The sequence below is a fragment of the Hipposideros armiger genome, unplaced genomic scaffold (assembly GCF_001890085.2).
Source record: "Hipposideros armiger isolate ML-2016 unplaced genomic scaffold, ASM189008v1 scaffold_818, whole genome shotgun sequence".
Classification (NCBI taxonomy): Eukaryota; Metazoa; Chordata; class Mammalia; order Chiroptera; family Hipposideridae; genus Hipposideros; species Hipposideros armiger.
In genome coordinates this window covers 562725-582803 of record NW_017732168.1, presented here as the reverse complement: position 1 = coordinate 582803, position 20079 = coordinate 562725, and the positions used below count along the sequence as shown (strand labels likewise).

Below are 20079 nucleotides of genomic sequence, written 5' to 3'. Positions count from 1 at the left end.
GTCCAACAGACCAACTGCTGCCCAAGGCAGGGGAGGAAAGTATTACGGTGAGAAGATTTAGAAAACTGGATGGGAACCGTGAGAAAGGTGAGAGATTACCTGTGCAAACTGACCCTTGGAGGTGAAGCTGAGCTGAATGGGGACAAAAGACAAGGGGAAAGAGTGTTGATCACAGGTTGGAGCCAATGTAGTTCTCTTCCCCGGTAACGATAAATGAGAGGAAGTAGATTTGACACTAGACTCTCTGCTCAAGCTTAAATTTAACCTTAAAAGTAAACCTTAACCTTCAGGCAAAACGAACAACTCCTTGACTCAACTTTTTTTCCAAATTTACATGTTCACAAAGCGGGTTAACATGTATCGAGGGGGCACTGGCAACACTTCTCCTGAGACTGGAGCAAATCCGGGAGGTCAGGAGTCCAGGGAAACGAGGAGGTCGCAGGCGGAGGCTCAGGTATGCGGGCCCCCACCGGAGCAGCCCGAAACCATCACCCTTCCCGGCACCGGGGAGCCCGGCACGCCCAGAGCAGCGCCTTTCGCATACCTTCCGGGGTCGAGAGCGGAGGAGCGGCGCCAGGGGCTGCTGAGTCCCGCCAGTAAGCGGGACGTAGTTTGAGCAGGCCTCTAGGACCCTCCGAGCTCCAGGACCACTGCTCGCCACGGATGTTGGGCACTGTTGCCAGGGAGACCGCGCGGGCATGCTGGGAAGTCGGGCGCGGCCACCCAGAGCCTGTCACAGGGGCGGAAATGTGCTTGGAGTCAAGGGGGCGGGGAAAAGAGAGCACGCCGGGCGGGCCTTGCTTCCCTAACCAGACAGCAGCCATTTCGGAGCGTAAGTGTCAGCCTTCCTTAGCGACCTCGCGGCGGAGCGACTACCCCGGGCGCCGTCTGGAGCCACGGGCTTTATGGATGCGGGCTTCCCAGTGACGTCATACCCAGAGACTTCCGGTCCCCGCTCTTGGGGTCGAGCTCTCAGGTGCCAGGGCTTCCGGCTTCCCCGTGCTCACCTGAGCGCTTCTAATGTAGGGGCTGGCCTTCTGGGAGGACGGAGCAGGTGGGCCAGGTGTTGTGCCAGGTGGCGGGTTGTGAGGGCCCAGGTGGCGCGAGGTATGAGGGTCTGTGTTTGAAGACTTAGATCAGACCTTATGTGTGCCTTTCTCCTACCCAGCGCGCATTCGTTGAACAACTACTCAGTGCAAGGTCCTGTAATTAGCTTGGGGTAAGTTGACACGGTCTCAGCTGGCATAAGCTTTACAAGACAGACTTCTAAAGAAACAAGGACTATACAGGACACGGTGCTGAGATATGGCCAAGACTGGGGTGAAGTGAGTCAGGCCCAAAATGCAAGGGGATGCCCCAAAACGCCGCAATCAAGATACATTTTAATGCAGTATCTTCAAAAATCAAAGTTAATGCAAAAAAATCCACCATGCTTGACATACATGTTGAAAAAAATCTCACGATTTTGTAACAGTAGCACGCTGAGCCATGTTGGAGCCTGAGGCTGAAGGAGAAACTAGTAATACTGATCCTGCGACTTAAGTTAGCTAGATACTGAAGGATATTGTTTGTAACTGGGCCTGATACGCAAAGACAAGATGAGAAGAGCCTCTGGTTAGGGTGAAACTGGCGAGTTAGGTTTCTCGAAGCATGAAAACTTTCCTTACTCAAAACTATGCCAGTTAAAATGGACCCATAAGCCAAAGTCTGAAAGAAGTTCCCGGATTCTGATTGTCAAAAAAGAAAACTGGATCCGTATCATTGACCCTACACGCTTTAGTTAACTGAAGCCCAGTTCTTTCTGATTTATTAATTATGAAATTAAGAATATTTTAATGGCTTAAGACTTTTTACTTTGACCCCACAAAATAAATATTCTGTATTGTAAGATGATGACTATTAATTCTCACAATGTCAAAGTCAACAGAAGCATTATACTAGTGTGTCAGTAATGGACTTTGACTGATTTCCCTTTAGAATCACCAGCACCTCCGTTTGTATCCAAAGATCAAACTCCATGAAACTATTGAATTTGTGCCTTGTAACACACAGGGAAAGCAAAAGAGAAGGGAAAAGCACCCAGCTCGTTGGTGTTGCCTGAGGATTTAGGTAAGAATTGAGATTCTGACACCTAATACGTTGTATTTAAAGAATTCTTCATAACATTGGCTGTTGATTTGATGGTGCTTGAAACAGTGACTTGGTCCCTTGTAGAAAGCATCATTTTAAAGTGTGTTCTATTGTTTTAAACAGGCAGTTCTTCAGACAGTCATCATGGGTATCCGAGGACTAATGAGCTTTGTGGAAGATCACAGTAATGAGTTCTTTAGTGATTTGAAATTGCGAGACACAAAAATTATCATTGATGGCTATGCTCTCTTCCACCGGCTTTGCTTCAACTCCAACTTGGAGCTCCGGTGTGGAGGGGACTATGATTCTTTTGCAGATGTTGTACAAAAGTTCTTTGAATCACTGTTTGCTTGTAATATATGTCCATATGTTGTGTTAGATGGAGGATGTGACATTTCAGATAAAAAGCTTACGACTCTGAAGGATCGAGCTAAAGAGAAGATTCAGGTGGCCCATTCCCTTTCCATTGGTGGGGGTGGGTATGTCTGTCCTTTACTCATCAGGGAAGTGTTCATCCAGGTTTTGATCAAGCTGCAGGTATGTTTTGTCCAGTGCTTTTCAGAAGCAGATCGGGACATTATGACACTTGCTAATCATTGGAATTGCCCTGTGTTATCATCGGATAGTGACTTTTGCATTTTTGACCTGAAAACTGGGTTTTGCCCATTGAATAGCTTTCAGTGGAGAAACATGAACACTATTAAGGGCACACAAAACTACTATATCCCTGTCAAATGCTTTTCCCTTGATGCACTCTGCCATTACTTCGGCAATATGAACAAAGCTCTACTCCCTCTCTTTGCGGTGCTGTGTGGAAATGACCATATTAATCTGCCCATGATAGAGAGATTCTTAAGTCAAGTACGTCTTCCTCCTGGAGCTGCCAGTTGTAAAGGGAGGAGACACCATCGAGTTCTGGGACTTCTGAATTGGTTGTCTCACTTTGCTAACCCTACTGAAGCACTAGATAATGTTCTGAAATATCTCCCAAGAAAGGATCAAGAAAATGTTAAGGAGCTTCTCTGCTGTTCCATGGAAGAATACCATCAGTCCCCGGTGAAGCTGCAGGATTTCTTTCAGTGCGGTACTTATGTCTGTCCTGAGGCCTTGAATCTAGGTTTACCGGAATGGGTACGAGTGGCTTTGTCCAAAGGCCAGCTAGCTCCTTTCATCAGCGATGCTTTGGTGCTTCGACGGACCTTTCTTCACACACAGGTAGAAAACATGCAGCAACCCAATGCCCACAGAATATCTCTGCCCATCCGGCAGATCATTTATGGGCTTCTTTTGAATGCTTCTTCACATCTGGAAAGCATGTTCTGGAATTCATTGCCTCCTCAGACTTTCAGCGAAGTGGAAAGGATTAACAAAAATATCAAAACATCAATTGTTGATGCAGTAGCACTGCCCAAAGATCATTCTGACTTAAGCAAATTGACTGAGGTAAGTGTTTGTCATATTAATGTAATTTTTGTAAAGCACTTTACAGGTTACAAAATGCTTTTATATATGTTAGCTCTCTTAACATAACAAAATGAGGTTGGTTGCCATATTACTCCCATTTTATAGGTGAGAAAACTAGGGCTCAAAGTGGGTAACTGTGTAATACCTCTGCCAGGGAGTGTCAGTGCTAGGACTCACACCTACATCTCTTAGCTCCATATCTGCCATTTCCACTGTACCTCAGTAGTCTGTGTCATCTTGATAGTTATTAACTGCTACTCTGTTGATACTAGCTATCAACAGAATGGGGTTATGAGGCTAAAAAAAAGAAAGATAAAGGAAGAAATTCTGAGCTACGAAAAACAAAAAAATAAGTGTGCCTACAGGCACTGAGCATAGACACAACTAACATCTCAGACTGCACCAGCTTTCAATTAACAAGATTAATACTGACGCTTGGGTCTAATTTTTCATTTTTATTGATGAGGACTTTTTTTTTTAGGCTTTCAATTTATTTGCTTAGTTTGATACTGAAAACATGACTCAGCCTGAGTCAGTGTTGCTTAAACCTGAGTAACACTCAAACCAATCACCTTTCCAAGGTAAAAAACATTCTCATGGATCCTAGTGTTTACTTTGTGTTTTATAACATTACATAAATAATATTACATAAGTAAATTATAAATTACGAAGATATGAAACTGCTTATGCTAATAAAATTAAATTTACAAATTAAATGCAGATAAACTTAGACTTCCAATTGAAATATGCCCATTGGGGGTTTGCTTAAATCCAACTAAATATTCAGAGTCATGAGACTCTCATAGGCTGCTGTTGGTGCCAGTCAACTAAAGATTTAGAACAGCAACCATAGCTTCAAACAGGTTTGAATCAGGCTTTCCTTTAATGTGGGAGAACTTTCAACAGTCTACTCTGCTGGGGGTGATTTCATACACACCCCCAAGGGGGGGGGCGATATTTGGCAATGTCTGAAGACACTTTTGATTGTCACTACCTGGGGGTTGGGGACTGGCAGGGGGGCAGGCGGAGGTTGCTACTGGCATCTAGTAGGGTGAGGCCAAGGATGCTACTAAATATCCTACAATGCACAGGACAGTTCTCCACAACAAAGAATTGTCCTGCCCGAAATGTCAGTAATGCCATTGACCTACACCATTGACCAGGAACTCACCTCTTTAGCCTCCCCATTAGTGACAGCTCAGGCAGGAGGAAACCAGATTCACAAGTTGGTACAAGAGCCTCCTTGGCAATGGGGAATGACTGCCAATGGGAAAGGGGTCTTTTTTGGGGTGATGAAATGTTCTGGAAGTAGTGATCGTTGCACAGGCTTATAAATATACTAAAGGCACTTTAAAATGATGAGTTATATGACATGTGAATCATATCTCAATTAAAGAAATAGAAAGTCTCCTTGGCCTCCTTCCCCACAGGATCCAATCTTTCTTGTAACAATTTCATAGATATAGTTTTCAAGGTCTCTGCAAGGGACATGCCTATAATAATTACAAGTCACTGCAGTCAGAGAAGCCCCAGGATATGATGTGTACAGTTCATTTATAGTTCAAGTCTAGATGCAGTTTTACAAGAGTCATTTTTATCATGCTAACACAGCTGACAAACTTTATCATGTTTCCAGGGTTACAGAATTAGAAAGTTGGTCATAGGTCAAATTCCAGACAGAGGGGATTTATTAGAACTTGACCCACACCAGTAAAATTGAAATTAGCAACATTCTAAAGGATGATGCTTTGCTGAAATTACATTTCTGCTCATAACATAAATGGTGCTGTGTTGGAGGGCTTTCGAAAACTTTTTTATGGCTTTATTGAGAAATCATTGATGTACAATGAAGTGCCCATATTTAAAGTGTGCACTTTTGGGTTTTCATGTATGTTTACATTCGTGAATCTATCCTGCAATTAAAATGTTTTCCATCACCCCTAAAAGTTTCCTCTTGCCTCTTTGCAACTTATCTCTCTCTGCATATGTACACATAGCAGTGCGCACAGATAATTATACAGCTTGATGCATTTTCACCAACATGACAGCTCCATGTAAAGAGCACCCAGATGAAGACTCATTATCAGCACCCTAGTGTATGGTTCCAGTCACTCCTCCCACCCCCTGTAATCGCTATTCAGACCTCTAACAACACTGAATAGTTTATTGTTTTTATACTTTATAAAAATTGAATCGTACAGTATGAATCTTTCATCTGGCCTCTTTTATTCAACTTGAGCTTGTGAGATTCTTTCATATGACTGTGAGTAGCTGTAAATCATTCATTTCTCATTACTGTATACTATTACATTGTGGGAATATTCCACAGTTGGTTTTTCATCTTATAGCTGATGGGCATTTAGGTAATTTGCAGTTTGGGCTATTACGAATAGTGCTATCAACATTCTAGTGCACATTAGTGAAAATATGAACACATTTCTATTGCATATATAACTTGCAATAGAAAATGGAGTGGAATTGATGGGTTGTAGGATACCCATATGTTCAGCTTAGAAGATATATGCCAAATGGTCTTGTAAAAGTGGTTTTATCAATTAATATTCCTACCAGCAGCTTATAAAAATTCCTTTTACTTTACACCCTTGCTGATACTTGTTTTCTATCCTTAAAAAATGTAGCTATTCTGATGGTTGTGTGGCATTATTTTAGCCAACTTAGTAGGTGTTAATTTATATTTCTCTGATGACCTATTTGAGCATCTTTTCATGTGTTCTTTGGCCATTTGGATACTGTTATGTAAGTTTCTGTTCAAAGTGTTTTGCCCATTTTCCTGTTCATTTTTTATTTTTATATACAGGTCCTTTGTCAGATAACATGTATTGTGAATTGCTTCTCTCATTCTGTGAATTGTCTTTTCATTGTAGTATGTGTTGATAAACAGAAGTTCTTAATATAGTACAATTTAAATTTTTATTATTTATGGTTATCACTTTTATGACCCATTTAAGAAATTACCGCCTACTGCAAGGTCATGAAAAAAAAATTTTTTTGCCTTTCACATTTAGATCTACAATCTATCTAGAATTGATTTGTTTCTATATGGTGTGACATAGGGATCAGGACACGTTTCCGCCACATGAAAATCCAGTTGAGTCAATGAGTATCGCATGTTGATTGTACTTGCTAAGTGGACGTGACAACTGTTCTCATCACTTACCTGTATTCAAAGTAGGGTGAAATTTTAGTTCACTGTCTATGCAGTGATATCATTTGGTTTTCCCTTGGCATAAGCAAATCAATTCTGTATTTAGCTCAATGTTGTTAGCTCTAATTAGCCCATGACAATTCTAAAACAGTATCAGGTGCAAATGTGATTCCAGAGACAAATGCAGGTAAAAATATAGAAACTTTGTGATAGTGTCTGTTCATTTTGTTTCTTAACATGATGTGGTAATAATACTTGATCATCTGCTTTGTGCCAGCTGTTGTAATAAATTTGATACAATCTCCCATTTAGTTCCCACACTAACCACCTAGGGTGGAGTTTCCATTTTGGTCATGTTAGCTGCAGTGGACAGAGAGCCACTTAAGTTAACCAACGAGAGGTTAATCGTAAAGAGACGGAAGTGGGTCCTTCTTGGGGAGTGAGGCAGTGCCAACACCAGCCTCTCTCTGGGCACTTCTGCCTCTGTGTGGAGCTTCGTCTGCAGGCTTATGCTTTCCTTCCTCCTGGGGGGAAGGGAAAGGAGTTGTCACATGAGATAAAACCTAGCCAGATCTAAGGGCTGGGAGCACAGTCGTTCCCCTTTTGGAAGGGGCTAAGGACTAGTGGGTTCCATGAAACGTTTTGTGTAACTCAACAGAATGCTCATTTTACAGATGATCAGACTGGCTGTAGAAAAGCTCAGAAACTTGCCTGAGGCCAGAGTTAGTGAGGGACAGAATGTCTCTGAAGTCAAGCTCAGATGGCTGGCTTCATTCACACTAGAAATACAACTTTTTTTTTTAAGATTTTATTGGGGAATTGGGGGAGGAGAACAGCGCTGGGGAATTGGGGGAAGGGGAACAGACAAGTTGCTGTCCTTTTGTTCTTCAGTCTAGTTGTGGAGGACGTTGCTTCACTGGCCCAAGTTGGCACCATCATTGCGCTCTTCCTGGGCGAGGCAGACCAGTCGCCAGCCTCTGGACAGCCACTTACGGCGGCTGCTGGCTGCTCACGCTGGCTGCCGGCTACACATGGTAGCTTACAACAGCCCACTGCAGCAGGGGACTGCAGCCTACGCTGTCCCGGTGACCCACGGCAGCCCAGCTCCAGGTCGAGCTGTTGTTCAGCATCTCAGCTGTGGAGGGCAGTGTCACTGGCCCTCATATGTGGGATCTGAACCGGGGCCCTCTGGCATCCCAAGCCAGCTCTTAACCAACGCGCCACTCGGCCGGCCCAGAAATACAACTATTTTTTTCTCTTAAAGTTTGTTTGTAAATTTCCCTTGAAGGTGCCCTTTTAATAGTGCTAATTTCCTGATCTGTGAAAGTATGTGACCTGTAAGGTTCCTTATGGTTCTTAAGTCTTAAGATTCATTAGGTAAAATTACTTCAGCAAGCCCAAAGCCCCCATAGCTGTTTACTTCCTTTCATTTGAAGTGCACGCTCTAAAACATGAAGTATAAGTGAGTATGGTATGTGGTTGCCAGCACAATGCACGTAGTCTTTAAATATTCCTATCTCCCTTGAATATACCTCACCTACGAGTAGCCACCTTGGACAATCCCTGTGTGAGAGAACACAAAGGCAATAAAACATTCAGCTGGGTAGGGACATGTGACAGGACCAAAACAAATAGAACGCTGTATGATAATGCCACAAGGGTGCGAGTAATCTAAGTTTCCTCTGGAGGTGACCCTTAATGGCATCGTGGAGAAGGTGGGGCCTAAATAGTCACTGGCAAGTAAGGGTGTGGTTGAGCATAGCTCTTTCTCAAAGCAGAAGTTAAAATGCAGATTCCTGGGCTCCCCTTGGATTTACCAAATCAAAATTTAGGGGGTGGAGCCTAAGAATGGAATTTTTAACAAGCTCTCCAAGTGACATGCACAGAAGATGCCTATCAGCCTACATGGAGGATGGAATGACAAGAGCAAGGGCTGTGTAGCGGGAGTAGTCAATACATCCATTCAGCCAACCATGTTCATTAAGCGCCTTGTTAGTGTTCTAAATGCTTTGACTGTGGCTGATTTTTTTTCCACAGGAAGATAAGAAACTGATACAGCAGTTTTATTTTCATTCAGTTCTCTTCATACGGGGAGCAAAAAGACATTCCCCAAAGTAACTTGCAGGATGTTGGTATTTTCAGCTCTCCTTGGGTAAGCGGCAGTTACTCCTGTTAGAAACGCTGAAGGTGAAACAGACCATCCTGGACCCAGTCCCTGCTTTGTTGAAATTGCCCATTGCTGTCAGCTGCTACTGGTTGCAGAGCACAGAGGCCAAGGCAAAGCTGTATCATCTACAAGCTTTACTGCTGGGGATGCTGATGGGGCCCTTGCATGCCATGATCAACAGCCCTGGTAGGTGCCTAGAAATCCCAGGAGTGTATTTTTGCATGTTACTTACATATAATAGAAAGTTTAAACAAACAAAAAAATATTCTTGGATTATCTACTCCTTAGAAATGGAGGCACCAGTATGTCCTTCATTCATTGGCAAATAATTTTGAGCACTTCCCATGTGCCAGGCTCAGTGCCTGAGGGTTTGACTTAAAGGGCACAATAGTGAAAACGAACTCATACCACCCTATCCCACCTGCTCTGTGGCACGAATGCTTTAACCTATATGAAGTGTGACGGATAGGCCAGCTGCATTTTGGATTCCACATTTTCTATCTCTATCCCTGATGTCAATACAGCAGCAACATCATCTGGAGAAACAATCAAAATTTCCGAAGGTGAAACTTCGGAATACCTACAACCACGATCAACATGCATGCTTGTGCTATTTTTTTACTTTTCTTTTTCTCCATTGTAAGTTTCAATTAGTACGTAAGTAGTGATGGTAGAAATAGTAACTTCTGAGAAATACTTTGAGGCAGTTTCATCTGCATTTAAATATTAGGTGAAATGTTGATGCATTGGAGCATTTCTGCTCTCTAATGGAATTATTCTCATTAAAAATTACAAATGCTGTGACAGCTTACATAAATATGTACAATAGTTAACGCACTCTAGAACAGTAATATCTAAAATGATAGCTATGTTTCAAGTGCTCAGTAGCTACATGTGGCTAGAGGACAGGGCTGATATAGGACATTTCCGTCATTGCACAAAGTTCTGTTGGCTTACGCTACTCTGGAGTTTACTTTTTTAAAATAAGTTAAATGAAAGAATGAACTAGCATAGACTCCAAGACAAGTGTGAGAGTAGCTGTCAGAAGGGACTGTGGTTATATGATAGCCAACTTAATGCAAAACTAGTAAGTTAAGGGCCACTACTGGTTAAGACACAAGTTTAGGGTATTTCCTCGCATGGAGTCATATAGTTAAAATTCTCAGAGCACAAGCCTATTAAGTTTTTACCTGAGTCCAACTGAAGGGGCATGTCAAGGGTCTGTTTCTTTTCTTGTAGGAATTGTGGACCCGACACCCAGGCAGGCTCAGTGCCTTGCTGCTTGCTAATTGGTAAAAGGTGGGCCTCCTTTTTATACTTTCAAGTTGGTCCGGATATTATTTTGTGCGTCCCGCTCAGAGAAACCTACAGGAGCTATGGCTGGACACATGCAGCATTCCTCGTTCCCAGGGCTTTTGCTTCTTGCCCCTTATCCTCTGTGAAGAAGCTGCTGATTTGCCACATTCTCTGGGAGTCATGCTTTAGTTTTCCTCCCCTAAAACAGAAATTAAAATGTCCTTTGAACACACAGGCTGTTTCTTTGCACTATAGCTTGGGGTCTCCACAAAAGGAAGTCTGGAGGAAGAGAACAATGAAGAATGATATATCATAGTAATTTGTGTTTTCCAGAGAGATTTAGGATTTGGAGAATTTGATGAGATGTGTTTAGACCAGTGGAAGAGATACTATTTTACGGGGGGAAAAAAATTTGAGGTTGAATAAAGTTAGGTTGTCACTAAAAAGGCATTTCAGTATAATATCTCAGTTTATACAGCAAGGCTTTTACGCTGACATTAAAATAGTAGAGAGCTAGTAAAGCATTTTGGTTATTTAAACTCCTTTTTTCTTTATGGAATTGGAAGTTTTATCTATGGAGAAAATGACAAGCTGATAGAGTGTTTGGGGGAATACTGCCCTTGGATTGTTTCTTTCTCTAGATAAGGACCATCTGCGGCGAGAGGATGGTGCCAAGATGTTGTATGAAAAATTGCAAAGAATGAAGACGCGGCCTGGTACGAGACTGGATTTAGACACAGCTCACGTCTTCTGTCAGTGGCAGAGCTGTCTGCAGATGGGGATGTATCTCAATCAGCTGCTGTCCACTCCTCTCCCAGAGCCAAACCTAACTTGGTAAGCACCGCGGAAACTAGTTCAGACGGCTGCACACCACAGAAGTAAATGCTCTTATTTATATTTAAAGCACAGAAGTTATTTTTAAAAATTAATCTTAGTATAATTGGTTTTGGAGCACTATTATAGCTAAAGAGCTGGAAACAGGAAAAATATTATTTCCATACTCCCAAAGTTTCCATGATTTGATCAAATTTTTTAAAAATTGGTTCTAAAGTTAAAAAAAAAACCAAAAAACAGTTGTCAGGATATAACTTGTCCCCTCATTTCTTTTCAATATTTGTTCAAATATCACTTTACAAAAGCTTTTTCTGATCATCTTACTGAACTATTACTTTCTACTTCCTGTCACTCTAGTCCTATTACTCTTTGGTATTTCTGTAATTGCGTTTTTTACCACTTGGCATATTGTTCACTCATTCCTTCAGATATTAATTAAATGCCTACCCTGTGCCTATGGTGTATTGAACAAAACATTTAAAAAAATCTCCACATCATGGAGACATTTCATTCTAGTGAGATGACTAGTGATGCTTAAGTGAACTTTATCTAGGGCTTTTGTTTTGCCCAACCAGTATGAAGAAGGCAGATGCAGCCTGTATGCCAGTTAGTGATTATACTGTCTGATTATGGAGGTTAAGCTGTGTAAGCAGTAGGATACGGGCCAGTGAAAAGGCAGTAGGCTCAATGGATTGGATATCCTGGTGACTGTCCATCCAGAAGGCACTAGGGGGAGTGAATGAAGAAGGTAAAAGGGTGATGGTTAGAAAACGGAGTTGAAATTGTATATATGCATTGTCTCTCTTCACTTTAATGTAAACTCTATGAGGGCAGGGTCTTGTCTATTTTTTGTACTGTTGTAGCCCCAGTGCCCAGCATATAGAAAGTACTCAAATATTTGTTTTATAAAGGGTGTTATATGGAGGCATACAAAATATGCTGGTGTGACTTTAAATGTTTCAAGGTGAAAAGCTTCCTAGCAGTAAATAGTGTTAATATATCTCCGGGCCTCATAGATAAGCTAACCCTAGAACTCTCTACCAAATAAGATTAATTGGTCAAAACCTATGGATTCTTTATTCCTTACACCTTTAATAATTTAGGTCATTCTTGATTGGATTCTCTCAAGTTACCAGAAATCCCTTTAAAACAAAGCAGGAAAACCAAGACCAAACAGTTCTCATAATAATGATTTCAGTAGGATTGTTCTTGCATCTCAGCATTACCAAGGCTTTTAAATGATGATTTTTTTCAATGATTAAATGACGGTTCTACATCAAGTGCTAAGGTACCAGTTATTCAGCTCTGGCAGTTAGTTATATATTAAATTTGTGGCTTCCAGTTACTCCCATCTTATATTTGTGAAGTAGGTTTTTGGTCCAAGTGAATGAATGACCTTGCAAATGATACCATTAAATTTTCTCATATTTCAACAGTCTGCCTGTTCAGTTTATCAAAAGCATTCCTTTTCTTTGAAGTGTTAAGAGGCCTCCTCCACTTGGTGCTAGTTGCAGAACCAGCAAGCCTCCCTTACTTAATCTGTTCATAAAAATGTCACCAGCCAAGAAGTAATCTTTGTAATAACTCAGTTCCTTCCTTCAAGGAACAGATTATTCCTAAGTAATTTTAATAATAATTTTATAGAAGCGTTCTCAGCGGTTAGGTGCATTTGCTGAAGCCATGTTAACCATGGCTGTCCCAGTGCGCTGAACCTGTTTTAACAGCACCCTTCTCTCCCCCATTGAACAGTCTGTACAGCGGAAGCCTGGTGCATGGACTATGCCAACAACTTCTAACGTCAACCTCTGCAGAAAGTCTCCTGAGCATGTGTCCTGAGGCAAAGCAACTTTATGAACATCTGTTCAATGCCACAAGGTCATTTGCCCCTGCTGAATTATTCCTACCAAAGGGTAAACTAAATTCAAAAAAAAAAAGGCAAAAGAAACAAGGTACCAACTGGTCAAAGAACAGAGTGGGAACCATCTCCAACACGAGATGTTGGTATGAGGGAAGCAATCGATTTGGGCCATTAATGGTTGAAAACGTGGAGGAAATTGAGGCCTCGGAGCTTGAATAAACTGTCTGAAACCAGATATATAGCTCTCACTTAAAATTTTTCTGCTACCTACCTTAAAATGATTATCTTTTTTCTTTAGAACTAACCTGTTAGGGGATAAACATTGCAATTAAGTAATCTTTGATTCCAAGGTATTTTGTATTCTTTTAATAAATACAACCTGATTTGAGAAACTTCTGTATTCTTTACACACATTTGAAAGCATATTTGTACTTCTCATGTTCCATTTCAGTAAGTTACTAATAATAGTCTATAGCCTTTAAATTGCAGCAACTAGTCAGCTATGTTTTCTAAATTGCAGCAACTAGTCAGCTATGTTTTCAGTTATTTCAAGCAGCAGCTGGGTTATCGTTTTTTTTTTTAAAATCTTTATACAACTGTTTCCTCTTCATTCTTTATTGTGAAAGGTCTGACTTGGAAGATAGAAGTTAGGATACCAGACAGAAAACTATATACCTTTAAGTACTTAGTAAATGAGACCATGGCTGGGTTGATTAGCTCTTTAGATATGCCCCAGGTTTTAAAACAGAAGTTGAAACTCTAAAGGCCCCAACAAAATAAGAAACAGAATCCTGAGCTGTTTCCTGAGGAGGAGGAAACACCAGGAAGAAATTATTGGATATATGCGGCAATACCGGAACCTAGGCCATTTCTCATACTGCAGGTTTGACCCATTAATGGGATGTGAAATTAATGAGTCATAACCAGCATTTTTAATGAAAAATATCAGATATGTATATTATATATTAGATGGTTGTGCAAAATGTATTTCTTCCTGTGGATTTGCAGTCAGAAGACTGAAAGACATACCTGGAACACACTAGAGGCAGATAAAATTACAAATACCAACAGAATTGCGAAAGTACTGGCCAGTTCCAAATAAAGAACTTGAAAATAAAAGAGCAAGTGGAATGAATACATTTGGGCAAGATCTGAAAGTATATTCTTAACTTCATTTCATTTGCATTCATACCAATTGTGTTCTTCCTTTCTTCTCTCCTTTCTCACTGGTATATTCCACGTGTAATAACCCTAAATGTGGTTTCAAGCTGCCAGGTTGAACAGGCTTATGTTCAGTTACTAAAATCTGGTAAATAATTCTCTCCACCTTCCTAGTAGTACCATACTCTTAGAGGAGTAAGTACAGCATCAGCCAATGTTACACACCTCCCAAGTATTCACTGGCTTCAGCCAGTTACAAAAAGAGAAAACACAATCTCATTTGCTCCTAAAGTTTTCAACCCTAAACACTGGCTTCTGTTTCAAGTAAAAGCTCTTGAAATAAGGAAATTTTTGTTTAATTATTTTAGAAAGAGTGCATGAGGCTCCTTAGTAAGGATGTTTTTATGTCTCTAAGAAATAGTTATTCCCAGAAGAATCAAGAACAGCAGTCATACGCATCTATTTTTGAGTAGATACGTATTTTTCCAGCAAATAGTGGATCTAATATGGATTATAAGTATGTGAGACTTCGTTATATCAAAAATCTCTTTTCCTTCATTCGTGGAGTTGAGGGCCAATTATAACAATGTAAGTGTCCTACTTTCTGACTCATCAACTGTGCTTTTTAAAACCATCAATCTTGCATGGAAAGCCATTCATTCCCACTTCCACTTTGACAAATAACTGGTTTGACAGGCACCAAACTGAAGAGTGTATGGAGCTACAGAGTTTAATTAAAAGTCAACTGAGTTATATCAATCATTTTTTTCTTTTATTAAAAAGTTTTTCAAGCAAAGGCCCTCCTTCAGTAGAATAAAACATCAGGTTCCCTTCTCTAGCCATTGCAATCAGGGCAATTCACTTGAAATTACTCAGCCTTGCAGTAAAGGGGATAAAATCTAGTAACGTGCATTAACTCTTCCTCTGTGTGAGAATTCAGGCAAGTTACCTACCCCGGTATGTATCCTGTCCTGTATGTATTAAATGAGGTCATAAATATTCCACAGGATATCTGAGGGGGGTTACCAAAGAAATATGACCTAGTTCCTCACCCTCACAGGACATAGTGTGTAAGCTGTTTAGAGAGACAACACACAATGAAATAAGAGAATATTTTATGAAGCAATCTGTCCGGTGCAAAATTACCAAGTGCAGACTGAATGCTCCAGTGAGACAGCAGTCACCAGGATGAGGAGAGGTCAAATCAGGGTTTCCAGGCCTGGCTTTTGAGCTTGGCTTTAAGAGACAGATGTGATTCAGGGGAGGTGCAGGAAGCAACGGGAGCACCTGGGCTGAAGCGGATTCCATCCCGTATTCCATTTGTAAAATGTTTCCTGTTTTTAATCAAGTCTTTAGGTCTTGCTCTTTCTGACTGAGTTCTAGCTAATGAAATCTCACCTGAGGCTTTGGAAACGTATGTCATCAAAAAGCAGTTTAAGTAACAAAACTCTGGATTGCTAAAATGAATAAATTTTAGAAATGAAGTTGGAGAAAAAACAATGTAACCAATCATATTCAGTGTTGTGATAAAATTATACTTGAACTTTATTTTTACAAGCCTTTTTTGAGATACCTGGACTTACAAAGTTGTGTGTCCGTGTGTGTGTGTGTGTGTCCTGTAAATATAAACTAAAGGCATTTTATGATAATTGACCATGAGAAAAAGAATTCAAATTAGAAGATAGAAACCTCAATAGCTAGAAAGGTCTTAGAATTATCTTTTCTTCCTTTGTGCACAAAATAAATGAATCCATGATTATGCCTCAATTTACCCTATCTGTAAAATGGGGATCCCAATAGTTCAAATTATTGTCTAAGGATGAAATGACATGTACTTTTTAAGTACAGAGCACAGTGCCTGCACTAACATGCAATAAATGACAGCCATTATTATTACATGCACGCATGAAAACCAAAAGCAAATCAAAGGATCTGGGAAGAAGTGAGAGTGCTGAACAGAAAGATCAAGGCACCATGAGACCAGTAGTTGCCAGAGCTTATGGCAGAATTTTGCAAAGGCAAAGGAGGTCAGCACTATTGAATATGGCTAAGATGAGGACAAGAACATGAGAACATTAAAGCAACTTCAGCCAAGCTGTCAGGCTGAAGCCATACTGGAAAAAGTGGGTAAGTGGCAAGAGATTGTGAATAGGCAGCCAAGTTCAACCTCAGAAGATAATGAAAAAATGACCAAAAGGAACTATCCATATGTGAGTATTTGTGCCCTTCCTGCCTTTTCTTATCAAGGAATCTTCTGTATTGTTTTTAAACCCAATTTGAAAGAGCCCTGGACGTGTTCCAAGATAGGAAAAAAATAAGAGAGCTTACCACTTCCTGGAAATGTCCTGCAACTGCCAGGGTTATATCCTGGTTCTACCCAATAACCCTAAGGAGGCCAAACCGTTTTCCCCCTTAGTGAGGTTTCCACAGTTACTGGCATGTTATTTGGCTGGCTGGTAAGGCATGAACCCAGAGCAGCACCTGGAAAGCAGTCACCCTCAAGACAAAGAAAAATCACATTCGTAAAAGGACAAACTTTCACTTGTACCCAACTCCAAACATAGTGACCGTAATACTTTTCGTGAAATGGATGTGTGGGTACTTGGTATTTTTCATGTCTTTCATTGATGCATTTCAGTCAAGACAACTGAAAATGATTCTGTACCTTGCACCAATTTAAAATTAATACTGTTTTGAACAGATGTATTAAAAAGATGCCTCCCCACTTACAGCAGCAACTGCCTGAGTCACACAGGTTAAATAGTTTTGGCATTTCTTTCCAGGTCTGAATAATGCTAAAATTCATGCCCATCCAGCTGTAAAAAGTCTAAGGTAGGAACCTCATTCTGAGGAAAGATGTTTCAAAATTCATAGACTTGACTGCACCAGGTGATGCACCAGTCTGTGAAAATGGGAGAACTAGATGAGAATATACATGGAAACGTGTGCCCAGCTAGTTACACTGGATTCAGTTATCAGGGAGAGAAATCGCACATGAATATGCTGTAGTGCGCAAGCAATCGTCGTAATTCCTAACTAGTCTGGATAACGTTTTAGGTACCTGGTTAGAACAGCTAAATCTTTCTCAATATTTATGTATTTATTTACATAGACACATACATATACATGTATACATATTTTAAGAATCAATTTCCTCATTACCACTTTGGAGACACTTGAGATTTCTGTGCACAATATAACCGATTGTGATCAGGATTCAGGGAACAACTAGGAATGTTTTTGTAAAAACAAAAAAAAAAAACAAAAAAAAAAAACAAGCTGATCAGCAAGGATCAATATTGGATTTTTGATAATTTGTAAGATGGAATCATTTGGCTTTGTGAAAAAATTATGCTGTTACGTGAACTAGCATAAAAGATTAGGAAAACGTAAATTTTGGGAGGATTAACTGAGGTGCTGGTTCTTCTTGAAGAACTGCCATGTGTCTATCTAGGCATTACTGTCCCCGTATCTTCCTGTCTGGTACACATCATAAGAATAAATCAAAGGATGTTGGCAGGAAAAACAGGAAGTCTACTTTCACAGTGTCTCCGTACTTGCTATCATGAATACCAAGTAATTAACTATACTTTATGATACAGGGGTTATGTGGATTAATCTACCTATTATTAGCTGGTGAACTTGCTCTAATGTGAAAACTTTTTGAGTAAATACCTAGTAACATTACTCTGTAGAAAAATGGGGTTTGTAAATGTACCAGTGAGAACTATAAATTATTGCTAAAATTGCTATTGTCATACAGCATTTTATACTTCATTAAAATACAGACAGGAACCCTCTGTTTTCAGATTTCATATTCAGTTGTCATTTGCGTAGGATGGGGTGTAGTTGGGAAGTAGGGAACCAGGGACATGTTAAGTTAGACATACCTTTTAGGTGCTTAAGTGGAGACATCTGCTGGGCAGCCGTACATATGTCTGGAGCCTCGGTTAAAGCCTGTGCATGTTGAGATTATGAAATGTTTTCCTCTCGGCTCCTCTATTTACAAATAACTCCAATGAGTATGTTGTACTATTAGAATCAATGCCCCTTGTCTTTCCCCAAGAAACTATGGAAAACAGGTAAAAATGGGCAGGAGGGGGAGGGTTTGGTGTTGAAATCTGGGAATAGTGACCTCCACAAACCCAAGTTTCCAATCACAAATATACTGTAGCCCCTCAGGTTTTCAGATTTTTGCAAATTGTTTTTAAAAAACAAACAGAAGAGGGGCCGGCCGAGTGGCTCAGTTGGTTAAGAGCTTGCACAAGAGTACGAGCTCTGAATAACAGCGGTTCGATGCCCAGCCCGAGCTGAGTTGCCGCTGAGCTGCCAACAGGCAGCAGGATGGCTCAGCTAAAAAAACAAAAAACAAAAAACAACAAAAAAAAACAGAAGAAATGGACCCTATTGAGATAACCATAATCTATTTTGTAAAGCACTAAGTCAGCCAGCCAGAGTGCGCTGTAAGAGGAATCCACTAAGAAATACTGTCATAACTTTTCCCTTAGAAATGTGATAAATACTAGGCAAATAAGTTTGGGTTTAGAATGTTGTTCTGAGGAAATGAGTTAGAGGGTGTATTTTTCACTAAGACTGGTATTTTTGTTTCTACTATTACTAAACTTTGTCTTCCCTAAGCAAGATGATATATTGGGTTGTCAGAAAAGTTTATGACGCATTTTTGTTTTTCGTTGCAAAAATGCATCATGTCTTTTCCGACAATCCAATAATTTAGCCTACTCAAATTAAACCTGTTTCTGTGTTTGTGTTAGGGGGAAACAGCCAATGAGAGGGAAACCCCCACTTCTCTTGCACATCCAAGAGGGCAGGAGGGGTCAGGTAGGCCAGAGAGCAGCAGAATCTACCATACAAGTTTAGTGAGTGGGGGTTGGGGGGTGGGGTGTATGTGTGTGTTTTGAGGAGCCCAACTCAGATGGAACAACAAATCAAAACACTCCACCTATTATAAGAACAGGGAGCCTTGATGAGGTGGGACTGGTAACAGCTGCCATGTCCTCTCTGTTGATGTTCTAAGAACAGATTTAGACTCTGACTTTCTCCACATAGGAGCCTTGGAGGTGACTCGGGGGAGTCACTGATATCAAATCTGGTGTCAAGTGCATCCATCCCAGAGAGAACATCCTGTTGGGAGATTGGAGGGGAGAGAAAATTGATGCCACTTCCTTTCTGGTCCACTGAATGCAACGCACAGGTCTATTTTCCTTTTTTTGAATGTATGAGTAGGCAACCTTTTCTCTAAAGGGCTAGAAAGTTAATTATTTTAGGTTTAGTGGGCCATATGGTCTGTGTTGCAACTACTCACCTCCACTGTTGTAGCCTGAAAGCAGTGATAATGAACATGCTGAGTTTCAATAAAACTTTATAAATCTGGCAGCAGACAGAGTTGGCCTGCACACCAGTCTGTCAACCCCAAAACTAAATCAATAGCCCCATGTGGGTGAGTTACTGAGGCATTAAAATAAATTGTTTCCCTAAATTTTAACACCTCTATCTAATTCATGGGTCACCAGATCTGTTCCAAGTAGGATACTTATAAATTCTAATGCAATCCTATTATGTAACCATATGGATGAATGTTTGAAAGGAACATGAAAACATACTCATCTGTAACTCCTTACAGTTGATCTAATAATGCTTAAATGTAAAGTCTGTCACATCTTTCCTATGAAGCATACATTTTCTATAATCACCTATTTGGGGCTTGCTATATATTATTGATTGCTCAAAAGGATGTATTTTCTAAGACTTACATAACAAGTTCTTTCATATTATGCTTCTAAGATGCAGACTTGATGAAAAAAGAGCAAATGGTCAAGGCATTACAGTATTTTCTTTTTAACCATAAGATGGCACCAAACTGTCACTTTTCAACTAATACGCATGTCAGTATACTGTATTTGCCGGCGTATAAGACGATTTTTTGGCCCTGAAAAATATGCCTCCAAGTGGGGGGTCGTCTTATACGCCAGGTACACTTCAGAT

The 20079-nt window shown here is 40.5% G+C and overlaps 2 protein-coding genes across 11 annotated transcripts in view; one reads left to right on the top strand and one right to left on the bottom strand.

Moving 5' to 3' along the window:
• Positions 1–745, bottom strand: part of NEK11 (NIMA related kinase 11) — a 217400-nt gene extending 216655 nt beyond the window's left edge. For both annotated transcript variants that reach the window (XM_019628930.1, XM_019628931.1), the window contains exon 1: positions 545–745. The gene's annotated coding sequence lies outside the window, so the exon portion shown is untranslated. The remainder of the gene's footprint in view (positions 1–544) is intronic.
• Positions 743–15913, top strand: ASTE1 (asteroid structure-specific endonuclease 1). 9 transcript variants are annotated; one of them, XM_019628928.1, is made up of 7 exons: positions 839–976; positions 1169–1219; positions 2053–2109; positions 2254–3573; positions 8903–9113; positions 10865–11057; positions 12807–15913. In XM_019628928.1, the coding sequence occupies exons 4-7, from the start codon at positions 2275–2277 to the stop codon at positions 13132–13134; spliced, it is 2031 nt and encodes a 676-aa protein (XP_019484473.1). In that variant the 5' UTR covers positions 839–976; positions 1169–1219; positions 2053–2109; positions 2254–2274; the 3' UTR covers positions 13135–15913. The 9 variants fall into 9 exon arrangements, with proteins under 9 accessions (XP_019484470.1, XP_019484472.1, XP_019484474.1 ...); XM_019628924.1 differs by having other exon boundaries at positions 1978–2109; XM_019628925.1 differs by lacking the exons at positions 839–976; positions 1169–1219 and adding an exon at positions 743–832 and having other exon boundaries at positions 1978–2109.
• Positions 15914–20079: the final 4166 nt, after the last annotated feature.